At 39.9% G+C, this 16798-nt stretch overlaps 1 protein-coding gene across 50 annotated transcripts in view; it reads right to left on the reverse strand.

The window, feature by feature from the left end:
* TTN (titin) overlaps positions 1-16798 on the reverse strand; it is a 238064-nt gene that overhangs the window by 11773 nt on the left and 209493 nt on the right. For all 50 annotated transcript variants that reach the window (XM_041403525.1, XM_041403521.1, XM_041403519.1 and 47 more), the window contains 27 exons: positions 16315-16611; positions 15628-16215; positions 15228-15530; positions 14808-15104; positions 14062-14349; positions 13675-13974; positions 13273-13575; positions 12807-13112; positions 10935-12701; positions 10543-10839; positions 9674-9961; positions 9276-9575; positions 7129-9195; positions 6734-7036; positions 6345-6650; positions 5966-6256; positions 5543-5842; positions 5136-5441; positions 4579-4884; positions 4199-4480; positions 3329-3922; positions 2940-3227; positions 2514-2813; positions 1762-2064; positions 1179-1481; positions 477-1061; positions 55-360 (listed from right to left, as the gene is read on the reverse strand). In XM_041403525.1, coding sequence (XP_041259459.1) covers positions 55-360; positions 477-1061; positions 1179-1481; positions 1762-2064; positions 2514-2813; positions 2940-3227; positions 3329-3922; positions 4199-4480; positions 4579-4884; positions 5136-5441; positions 5543-5842; positions 5966-6256; positions 6345-6650; positions 6734-7036; positions 7129-9195; positions 9276-9575; positions 9674-9961; positions 10543-10839; positions 10935-12701; positions 12807-13112; positions 13273-13575; positions 13675-13974; positions 14062-14349; positions 14808-15104; positions 15228-15530; positions 15628-16215; positions 16315-16611 — 12174 coding nt within the window. The remainder of the gene's footprint in view (positions 1-54; positions 361-476; positions 1062-1178; positions 1482-1761; positions 2065-2513; positions 2814-2939; positions 3228-3328; positions 3923-4198; positions 4481-4578; positions 4885-5135; positions 5442-5542; positions 5843-5965; positions 6257-6344; positions 6651-6733; positions 7037-7128; positions 9196-9275; positions 9576-9673; positions 9962-10542; positions 10840-10934; positions 12702-12806; positions 13113-13272; positions 13576-13674; positions 13975-14061; positions 14350-14807; positions 15105-15227; positions 15531-15627; positions 16216-16314; positions 16612-16798) is intronic.

Here is a 16798-nt window from a genome sequence, read left to right on the forward strand (position 1 = left end):
TAAATGTCATTAAACTGTCCTTGAAAAGATCAGTTAATGTGGACATTATCTTACCAAATGGATCCTTGCATACAACTGGTTCAGAAGCAGGACTTGCTTCACTTTCACCAATGTCATTTTGAGCAATGACGCGGAATTGATATTCAGCATCTGGAACAAGTCCTGTGACTGTGTACATTGTAGTGGTAATCTGAGTCTTATTATGCCGGACCCATTTTTCTGTAGATGTCTCTTTACGTTCAATATAGTAGCCAGTTACACGAGAACCACCATCATCTTTAGGTCTGGACCAGGACAAGTTGACAGAACTCTTTGTAACATCAAGGACTTCAGGTGGGTTGTTTGGAGGCTCTGGTGGATCTGTTAATAATAAAAATATAACAGTGACATAGCATTAATATTTCTGCATATATTGTTGCACTTTTAGATCATAATGTAGTTATTAATTTGGGGGGTTTTTTGAATCGAAAACTTACTTAGAGGTGTCTTTGGTACTGCTGGTTCTTCAGATTTGAGAGATTTGCTAATACCAAAATGGTTTTCAGCAGAAACACGGAAGTGATATTCCACATTTTCTTTGAGTCCTTTCACCACTAGTGATGTCCCTTTCACTCTAGAGTCAACAGTGTACCAGGCAGTCTTCGGTACTTCTCTTCTCTCAACAATATAACCCAGGATGTCTGCACCACCATCATCTGTAGGAGGTCTCCAGCTTACTCTGACAGAGCGAGCTTGTATATCATCATACTCAAGTGGTCCTTCTGGTGGATTTGGAATGCCAATCACTCTGACTTTAATGTACACGGCTTTCTTGCCACACTTGTTTTCAAGTACCAAATCATAGGTGCCCGAATCTTCTCTTTCTGCATCTTTGATCACAAGTTCTGTGTGAGTCTCTGAAGTTGCAATCATGGCCCTCTTGCTGATGTCCTGTCCTTCTTTTGTCCATTTGCATACTGGCATGGGCTTACCCTTAATGGGTATTGTAAGCCTGATTACTCCTCCTTGTCTCACCATGAGACCTTCTTGGTATTTTTCATCAAGTTCATAGTCAGGATATTCTGCAAACAAAAACAACATGTCATGCTATGTCGTTCTACAGGTGATATCATACCTGCTTTAGGCAAAAATTTTTTTAGGACAGCTTTCAACAAGAGCTAAGGCTTGAAATGTCTTACCAAGCATTTCTGTAATTTTGACTGTTCCTGGCACTTCAGCAGGTTCTCCTGGCCCACCAGCATTACAGGCTAGCACTCGGAATCTGTACTCTGCACCTTGGGGAAGATGTGTCAAGGTGTATTCCCGAATCTTGGTTGGTGTAGTGTTGCACTTGGTCCATTCAAATTGATCAACCTTCTGCATCTCAATTAAGTAGCCAGTAACCTTAGAGCCACCTTCATCTTCTGGTGGACTCCAAGCCAGGGAGACAGATGTTCTTGTAGTATCAGTGACTCTTGGATTCTGAGGTTTACCTGGAGGAGCTGGAAGAGAAGATCAGATAGGCAGGTGGGATTTGTTTCTATGAATACTTGAAAGATGAAATAAATGGTAACTTGCAGTTTACAATCTCTAATAAGTATAAAGAATTTAAAAAGGAAAACTTTGAATGAAAGATTTTCATTAATATTTTCTTTTTTTTTTCCTCCAGTCAGAATCTCATTTGTTAATACAACCAGAAAAATTTTCAAATTAGAATTAATTCTACCATAATGTCATTCTCTTCTACCATCATGTGTTTAATCTGTGTAGGAAATTACTTACCAATTGGATCTCTGGCAACAGCAGATTTGGAAGGACGGCTGGGTTTCCCAGTGCCTCTGGCATTGATTGCAGTGACCCGGTGTTCATATTCTAATCCTTCAACCAACCCAGTGGAACGGTAACGAGTCATGGTGACTGGAACTTTATTTGCACGGATCCATCTATCTGCTCTAACTTCTTTGCGTTCCACAATATAACCAGTAATCTGTGAGTCACCATCATCTTCTGGAGGATACCAAGTCAATGTCATGCCATCTCGAGAGATATCAAACACTTCAGGAGTGCCAGGAGGACCAGGAATACCTGTAAAAATATGACATGGAATTAGTGAAGAAAGGATCAGATGACTTTACACCTTAGTAGGATGTGACATTGTGAATAACAATGTAATATCAATGTCTTATCAAACACTTTTATTAGCAGGTACTTAAGTAATTTACAAATCAGGTAAAACTTCTTGTTTTGTAATGGGGTAGAGCACTTTTTCAAGATTGATGGTAGACCTAAGCAGAAAATCCATCTGTTTACCATCCATGTTCTGTGCAATGCATCTATAATACCTATACCGATTTATGGATGGCATTTTTCCTCTGGAAAATAACATGATTACTGTGCATCATGATGTACAATTTTATCTGGCAAAAGGAAGTCGCAACATGTAGAAAATTCTAGTATATGTGTGGATATATAGGCTCATTTAAACATATATTTCTAATTTTAAAAATAGAGATTGAACAAAAATTAAGACTTACGGATTCTGCTCTTGCATTCTATAATTTCAGACTGCAGGTAAGATCCAATTCCAAAGCGGTTTGTAGCAGCTACACGGAACACATATTCTGCACCTTCAACAAGTCTGGTGAACTTAAATGTTGTCCTGGTTACTGACTCTGAAACTGGCAGCCATCCAGGACGGTGAGCATCACGTTGTTCTACCACATACCCACTAAGGGCAGCTCCACCATCCAGCTCAGGAGGCTCCCAGGAGATGGTTACATAATTCGCATCAATTTCATCAATTCTGATAGGTCCAACAGGTGGTCCAGGCTTGTCTAGGGAAAAAAAAAAAAAAAAGAAAAAAAGAAAAGAAAAGAGACTTACAAAACAGGTGCAAAAAAGGAATCATATTTCTCATGAAAAAGTTTGAATGGAGGACAATTATTTTGATGAACTCTTACCAAGGATTATAACTTTTACTGTATCAGTAACTGTTCCAGTTGTGTTCTTCAGTTCAAGTGTATACTCCCCTGTGTCATGTATGGTGGTCTCACGCACAGTTAATTTGGCCATTTTGGCAGAAGTCTCCATTTTGATGCGTTCTGATTCTTTTAGTTTAGAACCAGCAAAGAACCAAGACGCAGTTGGAGGTGGTCGTCCTTCAATTGGAATGGCTAATTCAATGGGCTTGCCAGCAGGTACATGGATGGTCTTCTGAGGTATTCCAGTGAAGTCAATTGTTGGTAGAACTAAGGAAAGAAAATAATTGATATTTTAAATACCTGTGTTGTAACTATCACATTCATTTGGTGTAAGCTTGACCATATTGTTTTCAACAGTAGACACCTACCTTTTCGGTCCTGAACTGTCACTGCTGTGACAATCTCACGTGGTTCTGACATGCCCTTCTGATTCTGTGCTCTGACCCGGAACAAGTACTGTTCACCTTCATTGAGAGAGATAATGGTATGCTCGTAGACCGTAGGCTTCAACGTCACTACCTTCAACCATCTTTCTGTCCCAGCTTTGCTGGCCTCAATGACATAGCCAGTCAATCTGCTGCCACCATCATGCAGTGGTTTCTCCCAAGCAAGTGTAACAGTTGATTTAGTGGTGTCAATCACTTCGAGTTTTTGTGGTACCATGGGGACATCAGATACCAGTACTGCATCAGATGTTTCACAGCCTTCACCAATGCCGTAAATATTTTCTGGTAGTACTCGGAAATAATACAAAGCTCCTTCCAGAAGTCCAGTAACTCTGTAAAATGTCTTGCTGCATTTGGTAGTGACAGTCTTGTAAGCTCTCATGGAAGCTTCACGTTTCTCAATTATGTAATTGTTGACTGGGGCTCCACCATCAATGACTGGAATGTCCCAAGTAAGTGTCACAGAATCTTTTGATACTTCCTTAACTCTCACTGCAGGTGGTGGACCGGGTGTGTCTAAAACAAACAAACAAATTTTTTTTTTCCTATTTGGATCCTTTCACTTTACAATCAATGACTACTTCCACATAAAACAAAAATGCTGGGATTTGATTTATAAACTAGCACAGCTCCAGAAATGATGAATTTTCCTTTGGATTAGATTGTTTCTCTGACTTCTCATTCTCATGTTATTTAAAATGCAAACTTCCTTTGGAAATGAATGACACTTATTTCTGAGCAACGAGCATGCAGAGCACTGTAATGCTCACATACAATTGTAGCAGTACTTACCATACACTTTCACAGAAATAGTTGCAGATTTTTTTCCTGATTGATTTTCAGCCTCAATGATGTATTTTCCAGCATCATACCGATTAACTTTATCCACAATAAGCAGAGTGTAGCTGTCTGTAGTATCAATAATACCTCGACTGACAAGGTCAACACCCTGCTTGCTCCATGTGATTACAGGAGCAGGTCTGCCAGATACAGAGACCATTAGGCGCAGGGAGCCTCCAGCTCTGACTGTAACTGTCTTCTTCAGATCATCAGCAAGCTCCAGTTCAGGTGTTTCTGATGAAGGGTATAAGAAATATGGAATTAGTTAATCTTACAGAAGTCCTAAAGGAAAATATATTTTACTTAAAATATATATTAGGTTTTTTAATTACCTATTCTTTCCACAGGTTCTATTTCTGCTGATGATTCACTAAATTCACTCATACCATTCACGTTTGTTGCAGCAACTCGGAATTGGTATTTCTGGTTTGTTTTAAGACCCGTCACGGTGAACTCAGCATTCCTCAGAGTGGCGGCTGTATGTGCTCGATACCACTGTTCACTGCCTTCTTCTTTCATTTCAAGAACATAGCCTAAGAGGTCAGCACCACCATCATATGTGGGCTTTGACCATGCTAAACTGATGCTGTGCATTGTAGTATCCACAACTCTTGGAACTGAAGGTGATGCAGGAGTGTCTTTGAAAAAGAAGAAAATGCATTTTATATTGGTACAGAAAACATTTTACAGTCAAAACCAATTTCCAGACAGGTAATTCCAGGAAATGCATTTAATATGAACTATAACTGTTTTTAAGTTATTCCAATACTATTCACTAGTTCAGTGAGTTTATGTGTGGTTATGGGTTTCTTAGTAAAAGTGTCAATGTGAGTTAATGCTCCATTATTATAAATAAATATTAAAACATATTTTGAATATAGAAACTTACATGATGGTTCTTTACATAACATGTATTGTGAAGCTTCACTGGGTTCACTGTTTCCAGCAGCATTCACTGCAGTGACACGGAATTGGTATTGGCCCCCTTCCATGAGACCAGTGACTTTCAGTCTGGTGTCATAAATGGTATAATCTCTATTCACGCGTGTCCAGCGCAGACTCTTCCTTTCACGTTTGTCCACAAGATAGTCCTTAATCTCACTGCCACCATCCGATTCTGGTTTCGACCACTGAATAATGATATGCTCCTTGCCAACACTCACTTCTTCAGGAGCACCAGGCTGGGTTGGAATAGCTATTTTTTTAAAAGTGAGAAAAAAAAGATTGTTCAACACATTGTTTATCCATGAGAATTATTACACAAATTCTGATGCAGAATGGAAGGGTAACACTCACTGAAAGCATTCCTGGCAATCACAGTTTCTGATTCAAGTGGAACACCTGCTCCATATTTGTTGACAGCTCTCACACGGAAAATGTATTCATTATTTTTAATAAGTTTTGTTACTACAGTTGATAAAGTCTGGCATTCAGCCTCAACAATAACCCAGTGAAGTCTGCTGGTTTCACGCCTTTCTATGATGTAGTGAGTGATTTCTGCCCCTCCATCTTCCTCAGGAATGTTCCATGCCAGAGTACATTTCTCTTCTGTTACTCTGCTAATTGTGATTTTGCCTGCACATGGACCTGGTGAATCTGTATAGGAATCAAAATAAATACTGTCATTAGTGGCTAAGGAAAAGCTTCTCATTCTTATTTAAAAGAATGCTGATTTTTTTCCAGTATACTAAGTATTAATACTAATCACAGGATACATACCAAGCACTTTGACAAGAACAGAAATTTGTTTCATCCCACTGGCGTTTTTAACAGTTAGGGTATATTTTCCACTATCACTTCTGTCACAGAACTTGATAATTGCAATAGCTCGTTTGCTGGTATATTGCAGAGATATCTTTTCACATAGCTCCAGTTCCCTGTCACCTTTGGACCAGAAGACTTTCGGTTCTGGTTTTCCACCAATGGCTGCATCAAGAACAAGATCTGATCCAGCCCTAATGCTCAAAACTTCTCCCTGCAGTCTGGCATCAAGTTCAGCCTTTGGTGGTGCTGGAAAAAGAGATTTGGAAAAAAATTACATGACAGTACCAAAAATAGAACAATATGTTTTTAATTGTTCCAAGTAAATATTCCTTACTGTATTCATCTTTGCAAATGACAGCACCAGTTGATTCAGATCCTTTGCTAATCACACCAGCAGCATTCTTTGCTAGTACACGGAATTCATAGGCTTCATCTTCACTAAGAGCTGTCACAGTAAAAAAGTTTTCTGAGACAATGGTATAATTGCATTTCAGCCAACGTCCATCACCAGATTCGTTATATGGTTTGCGCTCAATAATATATCCGATTATTTTGCTTCCACCATCATAAAGTGGAGGTGACCAGCTCAGTGACACTGTCGATCTGGTGACATCTGTTACTTCTGGTCTTCCTGGTGGATCTGGAGGAATAAAGCAGAAAAAATGAGAAAGGCAATCCTATTTTAGCTCTATGTAACAATGTAACTCTAAAAGGAATACTTACCAACTGGATTTTGAGCCACTACTGGTCTGGAAGCTTCACTAGCTTTGCTAACACCTGCAGCATTTAGAGCATAGGTTCTGAATTGATATTCCAGGCCTTCCACCAACCCCGTGACTTTATAGTTGCAGTCACAGCATGGTACTTTGTTCTCCTTCACCCAAAGGATGGTGTTGCGCTCCTTCTTTTCCACCCAATATCCAATGACTTTGCTGCCACCATCATGATAGGGTTCCTCCCAGCGAATGGCCATGGCACTTGCAGACACAGAATAGACTTCTGGCCTTGAGGGTGGGCTAGGTGGGACTAAACACAAAAAAGGTGGGGAAGAAAATGTTAGTAATTATAAATACCTCAGTCAGAAAAAAAGAACAAATTTTGAGAAGTGTTTCACTTACCAAATGGATGCTCAGCAACTACAGTTTTTGATTCAACTGGCTTGCTGACACCAAATCGATTTTCTGAGCTTACTCGGAAACTGTACTCTTGGTATTTTGTGAGATGACTGACTTTGATCTGCGTGCGTTTCACACTGGAATTCACCAGCTGCCATGCTGTTGTGCCAGATTCACGTTTCTCTACAATGTAGTTTGTAATGTCACTGCCGCCATCATCTTCAGGTTCTTTCCAGGTCAACACACAGGACTCAGCAGATACAGACGATATTTCAATTGGGCCAGTGACAGGACCTGGCCTTCCTATGACTACCACTGTGACAGTAAATGTTTTCACACCAGCAGTGTTCTCAAGTGTAAGGTAGTATTTACCAGAGTCACCTCTCATACTGTCTTTGACAGTCAGTGTGGTTCGGTCTTTTGTTGTCTTGATGGTCACTCTTTCAGTTTCCTTCAGCCTCATCTCTTCAAGTTTCCATGTCACTTTCGGAGCTGGGCGCCCACTGATTGGTATATCAATAGTAAAGGTGCTTCCAGCCTTGCATGTTATAAGCTGTCTGCTTATGTCACTGAGATCTGCTGTTGGTTCAATCTGTGGCTCCTTAACAATAACAGAAGAGAAAGCTTCTCTTGGCTCACTGTAGCCAGCATCATTCTTCGCCTTGACCCGGAACTCATATTCTGTGTTCTCCACAAGGCCTTCAACGGTGAAAGTAAGTTGCTTGGTTTGTCCAGCTCCAGTCCAGGAGTCAGATCCTTTTTGTTTCATTTCAAGAAGATATCCAGTAATACGGCTACCACCATCATGATCGGGTTTAAGCCAAGCTAAAACTACAGAAGATTTGGTTGTATCAACAATATCTAGTCTCTTAGGTGGAGCAGGTTCTTCTGTGGCTACAACTGGTTCTGTTAATTCACAGGGTTCACCTACACCATATTCATTTTCTGCCGATACTCGGTAGTAATATGGCATACCTTCTGCTAGATCTGTGACCTTAAAGATTTGTCGAGTGCATTTTGAACTCACCACTTGCCAGCTACGACGACTTGCTTCACGTTTTTCCACAACATAGTGGTGAATACGAGAACCTCCATCTAGAACAGGAGCATCCCACATTAAAGTAATAGATGTTCGAGTCACATCTTTAAAGGTAATAGGACCTGGTGGACCAGGTGTGTCCAAAACCTTGACAGTAAATGTAATAGACTTGCTTCCACTGTTGTTTTCCACAGTAAAGACATACTTGCCAGCGTCATTCCTATTGCATTCCTCTACAGTCAACGTGCTGAATGAATCAGTTGTTTGAATGTCAGCACGCAAACTAAGATTTGCATCTGCTTTGGACCACACTGCAGTAGGAACTGGCCTTCCAGAGAAGGCAATGAATAGACGAATGCTTGCACCTGCTCTTACAATATGAGTCTGCTTGAAGTTTGCATCAATATCAATTTCAGGTGCAGAAAGCCTGTCCACGGTTTGGACTGAAGCAGGAACTTCGCAACTTTCTCCTCTGCCAGCACCATTGACAGCACTAACTCTGAATTTATAGTGTTCTCCTGCCTCCAAATCAACAACGGTATATTTAGTAGCAATAACAGTCTCTGCATTGACTTTCTGCCATGCTTCAAGATCAGCTTTGCACATCTCAATGATGTACCCGATTATTTCCATGCCTCCATCAAAAACTGGCTTTGTCCACTCTAAGGTTACACTAGTCTTTGATGTGTCTGTCACCTTGACAACATTAGGAGCACTTGGTGGGCTGACTGGCTCTCTGCATTTAATCAGCTTTGAAACGTCACTTGGAGGTCCAACCCCTGCAGCGTTTTCAGCCATGACATGGAACTCATACTCATTGCCTTCAATAAGGCCAGTTACCCTGTATCTGTTCTCAGTAATGGGCCTCTTACTGGATACTTTAACCCAGCGCATGCTCTTCTTTTCTCTCCTTTCAAGAATGTACTCATTTATCTCGCTTCCACCATCTGACTCTGGTCTTGCCCATGTGAGTGTGATACTGTCTCCTGTTACATTGGTAGGCTCTGGAGTTCCTGGTGCATCAGGGAGAGCTAAAAACAAAGAAAAATGTTATTAGAAGGACAAGATGGTAACTCCATGGGTATTTGTGCAGAATGAGGTGGAAACTTACTGTAAGGTATTTGTGCGATAACTGGATCAGACTCCAATGGTCTGCCAACTCCAAATTTGTTCACTGCAGAGACACGGAACTGATACTCATTGCCCTTAATTAATTTAAGTGCTGTATAGCTGCAAGCTTCACATTTATCTTCAACTAATGCCCAAGCAATCCTGCTGGTTTCACGTTTTTCAATTATGTAGTGAGAAATAGAAGCACAGCCATCATTAGCTGGAGGCTCCCACCATAATGTGACTTTTTCTCCAGTGATGTTTGTGAATCGTATTGGTCCACCAACTTTTCCTGGTGTGTCTGCAATTTCAAAGGTTCACAGTTATAATTTGCTGACACTTATAATAAAATACTATTTTTAAAAAAGCATGCTGAAAGTGCTTGGTGAAGTACAGTACCTTGTACTCTGATGGTAATATCTTCTCGTTTAGTGCCTGATGCATTTTTGGCTTCTACTGTGTACACTCCACGATGTTCCCTGACAGCATCTCTAATGAAGATTGTACTATATCCAATAGCTGTAGTTATTTCTATATTCATCATTTTATCAATCTCTTTACCATCCTTAAACCATGTCACTTTAGGTACTGGACGTCCTCTGATTAGAGCTTTAAGTCTAATGCTCTCTCCAGCTTTAACAGTAAGGCCTTCAAAGTGTTCAGCACCAAATTCAATTGTTGGAGCAACTAAAAAAGGAAAATATAAATCAATTTCCATATAGCTAAATATTTTTCTGGTACTCTTCTAAATTTACTAACTATAAAAGTATGTGAAATATAAAATTATTTCACTTGCAAAATGGCATTCTCTAAATAGCAGTTATTATATGAATGATAAACTTATTTTTCCTGTAAGTATCCATAAGTGCATCATATATATATATATTTGCACATATATAAAGGTGAAAAGTATGGTTAATACGTGGCGTTAATAGTATGCCAAGCAACCTGAGGCACATTTTAATTTTGAGATTATTCAGTGCATTGGAATATTACAGTCTATGCCTTCTTTCCAATTTTGCTGCTGTTGCTGCTTATTCAAGAGCAATGTAGAGTGCCATGCTTTTCAGCAATTGATTATGTATGTCTGCCAGACTTGGGTCTTTAATTTAGACCTTCCCACCCTGGAGTATGAACATAAATGTTCTGAATTGACCGGGAGGACCTCAGTCACAAGTTCTTTGCCCCTTGACTTCCCACTTCCCATCAGTACAGCCAGAAATTTTATCTGGCTTCAATATCCAAGCATATTTTAAAAGAATTCTTACCATTTTCATCTCTGGTCATGATATAGCCTGAAGACTGTGAAGGTGGGCTGATGGTACCAACAGCATTTCTTGCAAGGACTCTGAATTCATATCGGTCACCTGGACTGAGCCCTGTAACTGTATACTGGCACTCACTGACATCAGTAAAGTTACACCTGAGCCAACGGTCTGCACTTCCTTGCCGCTTCTCAATGCTGTAAGCCACAATCTTACTGCCTCCATCACGCAGAGGGGGGTTCCATTTCAGGGTGATTGTTTCCCTAGTGACATCAATATAATCAGGAGTACCAGGTGGGTCTGAAAGGAAAATAATGAAGATTTATTTTTATTACTGCTCACAATAATCTACAAGAACAGAATTTACTCGGGTGAGTGATTAGTCGTTCACTTACCTACTGGAGAGACTGCCAAAGTAAATTTGCTTGGCTCACTAGCTCGGCTTAAACCTGCAGCGTTTTCAGCATATACTTGGAACTGGTAATCCAGGCCCTCAAGCAGTCCAGTAATCCTGTATTCTCGGTTAGATATTAATGCAACATTAACCTTCTGCCACAAAATACTGTTTCTTTCCTTCTTTTCAACATGGTATCCCATAATCTCTGAACCACCATCATAAACAGGAGCATCCCAAGAAATGCTCATTCCATCAGCAGTTACGTTGTATACAACAGGCTTGCCTGGGGCACCTGGTGGTTTAAACTGGTGCTTTGCCACAACATCTGCTGAGATAAGAGGTGGGCTCACTCCGTATCTGTTTTCTGCACGAACTCTAAACTGATACTCAGTATCTTTAACAAGGTTTGGTACTTTGAAGGTTGTTCTTGCAGCACTTGAACAGACCAGCTTCCAGTTCATTTGTGATGTTTCTCTCTTCTCGATACTGTAGCCAGTAATTTCTCCTCCCCCATCATCATCAGGAGCCTCCCATGACAAAACTACACTATCCGCTTTGATTTCATCTATTCTTAAAGGTGCTTTTGGCCTAGATGGAGGACCAAGAGTGATTACAGTGATTGTGAATGACTTTCTGCAGACTACGTTATCAAGAATTAAAGTATATTTGCCACCATGCTCCTTTTTCACATTCTTGATACTTAAACTTATCTTGTTTTCAGTTTTCTTGAAACGAAGATGTTCTGTTTCTTTAAGAGGGAGGTTATCCTTGAGCCAGCTCATTGATGGATTAGGTTTACCTTTATAGGGCAATTCAGCATGCAGATTATGTCCAATTCTTACTGCAATCTGACCTCCAGGAATATCAGAAAGGTCAGCCTCAGGTGTTATTATAAGCTCTTTCACAGTAATGGGTCCAACAGTAACAGAGTCGCTCATGCCTTTTTCATTTTTAGCAAAGACTCTGAATTCCATGACAGAAAGCTCTTTAAGTTTTTCAGCTACAAATTCACAGCTCTTGCTTGTGCCTGCATACGTCCATTCTTTCTCTTCCTGAAGTTTCTTTTCAATAACATAATCTGATATAATGCTACCACCATCATAGTCAGGTTTGCTCCACTGCAATTTAACAGAACTCTTTGTAGAGTCTTTCATGGTTAGGTCTTTTACAGGTCCAGGTACGTCTGCAGCTTTCACTGGTTCAGTTGTCTCACAAGGTTCACCTAGTCCAATTTCATTTTCAGCGAGAACACGGAAAAAGAATGCAGTCTTTTCTGACAGGTTAGTCAGTTTAAAGGTGGTATGAGAACACTTTGTTGTAACAGTTGACCAGGCCCTCTTTGTAGCATCTCTTTTTTCAACAACATAATTTGTTATTTCAGAACCACCATTGATGAGAGGTGGCTCCCATACCAGTGTAACTGTGCCACGAGAGACATGCTTGAGCTGCAGCTTCTGGCATGCAGAAGGTGTGTCAAGTACTTTTACATTTACAAATGATGATTTTGCTTCTCCAACTCCATTTTCAATTGTAAGAACATATTTTCCTGTATCATTTCGTGTAACTTGAGGAATAGTAAGCAGTGTAGATGATTCTGTGTTTTGGATGATATATCTTTCATCAGTCCCAAGATTCTTGTCCCCCTTTCTCCATGTGACTGTTGGAGGAGGCCTTCCCTTGAATGGAATCATTATTTCCACATCTTCACCTGCTTTAGCAACAATAGATGTCCGAAGAGCAACATCCAGATCAATCTCTGGTGCCACTGTGGAAATAAATAAAAAATTAATAATGCATACTTGGAATGTGAAATAAGAAATAGTTTTAAAAAATACACAGGAAAATGATAAATCACAAAGAAATACAGTACCAAGAATATCTTTAGCTTGAACAGGTTCCATCATTTCAATAGGCTCTCCTTGTCCAGCACAATTCATAGCAGAGACACGGAAATAGTAATTAACACTTGGCTGGAGGTGGGATACAACATATTCAGTTGTTCTCACTTCTCCCTTGGTACTGACTACAGTCCATTCTTGCTCTTCACCTTCCCTCTTTTCCACCACGTAGTGGGTAATTGGACTTCCTCCATCATAAGCAGGTTTAATCCAGCCAAGTGTAACAGATGTCTTGGTTGTATCCACAACTTTCAGCTTTGTTGGTGTGCCTGGCTTATCTGTAAATGATAGTTTATGGGGGGAAAAACACCAATCAGAATCCCATTAATTGCAAGAGGAAGAAAATCTGCCCTCAATTATGTTGGTACAATCCCACCCTAAACTACTCATTTTCCTTTGATTTCTAACCTATTGGAAGAAATGCACATTGAATCTTACCAACAGGATCTGCAGCTTTGTAGAAGTCAGAAGCCTCAGAGAATGGACCGGGTCCAGCTGCATTGACAGCACAAACTCGGAAATGATATTCGCTGTTTTCCGTCAGACCTGTTACTTTCTGTCTGGTGTCCCGAATGGTTTCTTTAGAGACCTTGAACCAACTCAGACTCTTCTTGTCACGTTTTTCCAGAAAATATCCTGATATTTCACTGCCTCCATCAACAGTGGGCCTACTCCAGACAACAGTCATAGAATTCTTGGTTATCTTTGTGACTTCTGGTGTACTAGGTGGTCCAGGTGTAACTGAATAAAAAATCAATATGTCAGTTGATCAATGCTACTTACAAACAGTATACAAGACAATTCAGTTGCATAAGTTATTTTATAGAACTTATTTCTTACCAAATGAATTTTTGGCTACAACAGGCTCAGATTCCAGTGGATCGCCAATTCCAAACTTGTTCACACCACGGACACGGAACACATACTCATTTCCTTTGATGAGTTTTGTTGTAGTTATGATACATCCCTCCAGTTTTTCAGAAATTAAAGACCATACAACCCGACTTGTTTCCCGCTTTTCAACAACATAGTGTGTTATAGCTGCACCACCATCATCTGCTGGTGGGTCCCACATTATTGTTATCTTTTCAGCAGTGACTGTCTTAAACTGTATAGGTCCACCTGGGGGTCCTGGCTTGTCTGTGGAAGGCAGAAGAAAGAATCTGTTAAGTATTCACTACTGAATTACTGTTTAATAGTAAAATACAGTTGCATCTCAAGACTTACCAAGTATCTGTACTCTAATATGGGCTGATGCTGAACCCATGGCATTTTTCAGTTTTAATTCATAGGTGCCACTGTCGAGTCTATTTGCATCCTTGATGAGTATAGAAGCAAATTCTGTTGTGCTTTCAAAAGACACTAGTGCACTGGTTAGGACTTCATTGCCATTTTTGAACCATTCAATTGTGGGTATAGGCTTGCCTGAGATGCCTAGTTTTAGCTTAACTGAAGTTCCTGCTTTGTATTTTACCACTTCTGTATATTCTGGTGGCACATCGATTTCAGGTGCACCTTAAGAAAAAATAAGAAAAAGTTTAAAACGTGTTTGTTGTAGTCCTGTATTTAATAAAACCCCCAAATAATACTACCTTATTTAATCTAGTAGATAAAGGTATTTAAAAAATACAGATCAAAGTAAGAGAGCATATATAATTTATATCATAAACCTAGAATAAGTTAGAACAAATCCTATGAAGAAAAGACAATTATATGTATAAATATAACCACTTGAACCATGGGCAGACTTCTTTTGCTCAGAGAATAAAGATACCAGATGACTTTAAAAATGGAGATACAGCTAAAGATGCCCATTACAATCGTGCCCAAATGCTCACAGTTAGTCATGCTTTTTGAGTCAATCACTGTAAACTATCCTTCCATATATTTAAAAGACCGTGAATCTACAAAACAGCACAGCCATTGTCCTAGTACACAAAAATTATATCATTATATCATTGCAAAACACTTACCGTATGTATCAACACATGTGATAGGACCCACAACATCTGAGGGATTACTGATGGAACCGACAGCATTCTTTGCAAAGACCCGGAATTCATACTTGGAATTCTGTGTCAGGCCAGATACTGTGAACTGAGTCTCAATAACATTGGTGAAGCTAGCTTTTGTCCATCTGCCATCTGGAAGATCACGTTTTTCTACAATGTATCCAGTGATTTTGCTACCACCATCAAATGCTGGCTTCTGCCAGGAGAGAGTGATAGAGGTCTTGGAAATATCTGAGGCACGAACGTTTCTTGGTGGCTCTGCAGAAGGAAACAAGAATATTGCCAATAATTAACAGCTATTTTGAATATTGTCTTATTGTACAGAACAGATCACAGGGGGACAAAATGACTGGGCTTCATTATTTTATAGAGAGTACATACCACAAGCATCAATTGCAAGGACTGGATCAGAAGGACGACTTGCTTTTCCAATGCCAGCTGCATTTTCTGCATAAACTCTAAATTCATAGATAAGGCCAGCGCTGATTGTGGTGACTTTGAAATGAGTGGTGCGAATAAGGGTCTTGTTAGCCTTCTGCCATAATATGCTATTTCTGTCTTTCATTTCCAGGTGATACCCAATGATAGCATTGCCACCATTAGTGACTGGCTCATGCCATCCGACAGTAATACTCTCTCGGGTAACATTAGTGACCCATGGTGTAGAAGGAGGGCCCGGGGTAGCTGATGATAGCAAAAAAAATTGATTGTTAACAAAATTATATTTGCAACATCAGAGCACTAAAACATCACTGTAAACCATGAGAAGCACGTTACTCACTATAAGGAAGCTTGACAACCACACACTGTGAGTCTATGTGATCGCTGATGCCAAAGCGGTTCTCAGCTTTGATGCGGAATTGGTACTCTTCTCCTGTTGTGAGCCTCATAACTTTGATAACGGTTCTAGCAACAGTGGCAGACACTTCAGACCAAGCAGCAGTACTTGTTTCTCTTTTCAGTACAATATAGTTGGTAACCTGACTTCCACCATCATAAGCTGGTGGCTGCCATCTGAGTGTTACACTCTCTTCAGTGACATCGCTAAGGGCAACAGGACCAACAGGAGGACCGGGTCTATCCAGCACAACAATATTAACAAATGATTTTGTGGTGCCACTTGAGTTCGCAGCAGTAATGTCGTATCTGCCAGCATCAGCAGCCACACTTTCTTTAAGGTTGATAATGAGACTTTCAGCAGTGGTTTCTGTGTGAAATCTCATGGTAGGTTTCAGTGCGACACCATCTCTAGACAGTGTCACCTTTGGCACTGGTTTTCCTGAAACTGGAATTTCAACTTTTAGATTTGATCCTGCTCGAACATATACAGTGTTATGAGGGAAGCCCTTCATGTCAATCTCAGGAGATTCTGAAAAATAAAACATTTCCAAACCATTAAAAGAATGTTCCATCTTTTAAAATATGAATGCAATTGAATATGACTTTTGTCTCATGCCAGGAAGCATACCTAATTGTTCTTTAACTGTAACAGGGAGCAGTAGTTCCTTAGGATCACTTAAACCAGCTTGGTTTTCTGCAGACACTCTGAAGAAATAGTCAACGTTTTCCTTAAGACCATGGACAACATGATGAGTTGTCTTTACAACTGCACACTTAACCCATTTTTGCTGTCCTTTCTCAAGAGCTTCAAGGAGGTAGCTAACAATTCTGCTTCCACCATCATGTTCTGGTTTTAGCCATGAAAGAGAAACACTGTCCTTTGTGACGTTTGTTACTCCTAGCTTTTCTGGTGGGCTGGGTTTTTCTGAGGAAAAAAGTGCAACAGGTTAAAAATATAAAAGATATTGACTTTTTATATTAGCAATTACAAAGGAACACAATCTGGATCAAGAAAATGAGGTTTTAAACCAATTTGTATATTAGAAATATTTTAAGTAAAATCCAAGCAAAATTTAAAATTCAAGCTATTACTTAGCTCTTTTTTATTTGGT

This window comes from Onychostruthus taczanowskii, unplaced genomic scaffold (genome assembly GCF_017590055.1).
Source record: "Onychostruthus taczanowskii isolate IOZ18803 unplaced genomic scaffold, ASM1759005v1 scaffold20, whole genome shotgun sequence".
NCBI lineage: Eukaryota > Metazoa > Chordata > Aves > Passeriformes > Passeridae > Onychostruthus > Onychostruthus taczanowskii.